Genomic DNA, 2,405 nt, shown 5'->3' with positions numbered 1-2,405 from the left:
GGTCCAGGCGATGGTGGAGGCCTGGCCTTTCCCCTACCTCCCCCTGGGGGCTCTGCTGGAAGCTCTGCAGTGTGATCAGGACATCTTGAAGGCGGCCCTCAATGGCATCGATGCGCTGCTTGCCCGTGACTTTCGACCTATACGTTGGGAACTCCAAGTGCTGGACCTCAGAAGGGACGCTGAGACCAACTTCTGGCACGTGTGGGCTGGGCTTGGGGAAGGGGTCTCAGCGAACCCCTCACGCAGGAGTGGGGCTGCGCAGCCCAGCCCAGAGAGGCGCGGAGTGGGGCCCTCCAGCACAGGGGAGAAGCAGCAGTACACCTCCATGGAGGTGCTGGTGCTGCTCTCGGACCTGTGCTTCATGGAACCCCCTGCAGATGCCCTGCTTCCCTGGATGGTGAAGAGGGTCAAGCAGAACAAACTTATCCCTCGACTGTGCTGTAGGAACCTGGAAATTCTTGATGAGCGTCTGGAAAACTCTATTATGCATAGGATCTTGGAAAAAGTCGAGCTGGCTCGTGTGGAGCAGGTAGATGTGAACTGTGACTGGAATTTGGTTGACCTGGCCTCTTTTGTTCCTTTTCTGGGTCAGATGATTCATCTGAATAGACTGCTTCTCATTGATGTCGAGGTTCACACCTCGGTCTCCTCAAGAATGGTAAACAGGCTTTGGGCCAAATTGACTACCCAGTTGATTAAACTACAACAACTTCAGCATCTCCACCTCGACTTCATGCGCTTTCCGGCAGGTCGCCTACCCCAGATGTTCAAGTACCTACAAGCTCCCTTGGAGACCCTCTCTATAACTAATGGTGGCCTGATGGAGTGTGACTTGAAATATTTGTCCATGTTCCCAAGCACTAGCCAGCTCCGTCGCCTGAATCTCAGCCACCAACAGCTGACACATTTTAACCCTCACTATCTTCACACTCTGCTGGAGAGAACCTCTGCCACCCTGGAAAACTTGAACTTAGGTTGGTGTAGAATGACAGAGTTCCAGTTCACCACCATCTTGCCTGCCCTGGGCCAATGCTCCCGGCTCCACTGCTTCAGGTTCCCTGGAAACTGCCTCCGTATGGCTGCCCTGGAGAACGTTCTGAGGCATGTCCTCAGTCAGTGCAAGATCCGATTCCTAGAGCTGTCCCTCCCTGTGGAGTGTGGTATGGACCCCGAAGCAACTAGAAATTGGAGGGCTATGGAGGACTGGCAGAACATGCTCCGTGTGATAGAGATGGACCTAGGGGTGCAGCTAACAAGGTTAGGACCTGACCTGGACCCCTGGAGAAGAAGCTGTTCAATTAGGTTCCAAATACAGATGTGATGTTATTTCCCACTTTCCGATGTGCTGTCCATCTCAACCTCTTTCTGTTCTTTTGATCTCTTCTGAGATGACTGTAAGATGTGCTTGCTGTGAGATGTGCCTTGATCACACTAAAATCATCTCCTTAAAAAAAAATAAATGTGTTATTGGCAACCATTGCTAGTGTTTCTTTTATAGTAACATCGGAAAACCTGTCTAAATTAAGCTAAGAGGGATTATTTGGAATCTGCAATTTTTCTCAGTATAAAAGTGAGGAAGGAATAGGTTATTTTTTGCCAAGGTCAAAGCCAGTAAACTCCAGTCTGCTTGCACTGATGTGGGTCCCTGGATGAGCCTGGCCCGGGTGGTCTGTCTCTGTCTTTCTAAAGTGAAAAGAGACCCTGGGACGTTGTCTGAACTTTGCCTGCTGATTGCATCTCAGGGTACTAGGGCTGGGAGACTTAATAACAATTTTATTCTTCACATTTATTTTAATTATAGACTAGAATTAATCCATGTACTTCTCTAATGTAACTGAAAGTTTGTAAACCACATTGATTCTTTTTGTTCACTCCTTCTTAGATATTTTGTTTTATGCCGTTATCAATCATTGATGGATGTTTTACAATTTTTATGATGTTCAATTAATCCACCGGGTACTGCCTGTCCCTTCACCTGCCTTATCTGGAAAATCTCATTTTCTCTGCTGTCCTCTTCTCCGGTATCACAATTGAAAGTTTTCAAAGCTTTTTCTCTAATACTTCTTCCTTGCGAAGAATGGGTCATCTACTCTCGTGAAATTAACTGCCTCTGAAAACCTGCTGGAGGGTCAGCTATGTGTCGGTAACAAAAAAGAGGAATAAGCCTATGTGTGTGAGGTGAAGTTTTATCATCTTTGCCTCCAGGGAGCCCTCTGTCTGCACCTTCTCCAAGACATATCTGTTCTTTTGGCGGTCCATGGGATGTTCAGCACTCTTCTCGAGCACCACAGCTCCAAGATAGCTCTGTTTTGTCAGTTATGGATTAGTCATTCTTTGATGAGCTGAGATCCAATGTAATCCTTTCCCTGGGGAGAGATCAGAGAGGGTATTCACCCCCCAGGATG

The 2,405-nt window shown here is 47.9% G+C and overlaps 1 protein-coding gene across 1 annotated transcript; it reads left to right on the top strand.

The window, feature by feature from the left end:
• Positions 1 to 10: 10 nt before the first annotated feature.
• Positions 11 to 1,257, top strand: LOC102859030 (melanoma antigen preferentially expressed in tumors-like; the record flags this gene model as incomplete). Its single annotated transcript, XM_006903417.1, has 2 exons — positions 11 to 587; positions 750 to 1,257. Coding segments are annotated over exons 1-2 (1,085 nt in total), but the record flags the coding sequence as incomplete, so codon positions are not given.
• Positions 1,258 to 2,405: the final 1,148 nt, after the last annotated feature.

Source organism: Elephantulus edwardii, unplaced genomic scaffold (genome assembly GCF_000299155.1).
Source record: "Elephantulus edwardii isolate Elephantulus edwardi_28Jun2011 unplaced genomic scaffold, EleEdw1.0 scaffold00733, whole genome shotgun sequence".
In the NCBI taxonomy this organism is placed as follows: domain Eukaryota; kingdom Metazoa; phylum Chordata; class Mammalia; order Macroscelidea; family Macroscelididae; genus Elephantulus; species Elephantulus edwardii.
The sequence above is the reverse complement of the archived record's forward strand: the minus strand, read 5'-3'. Positions and strand labels throughout refer to the sequence as shown.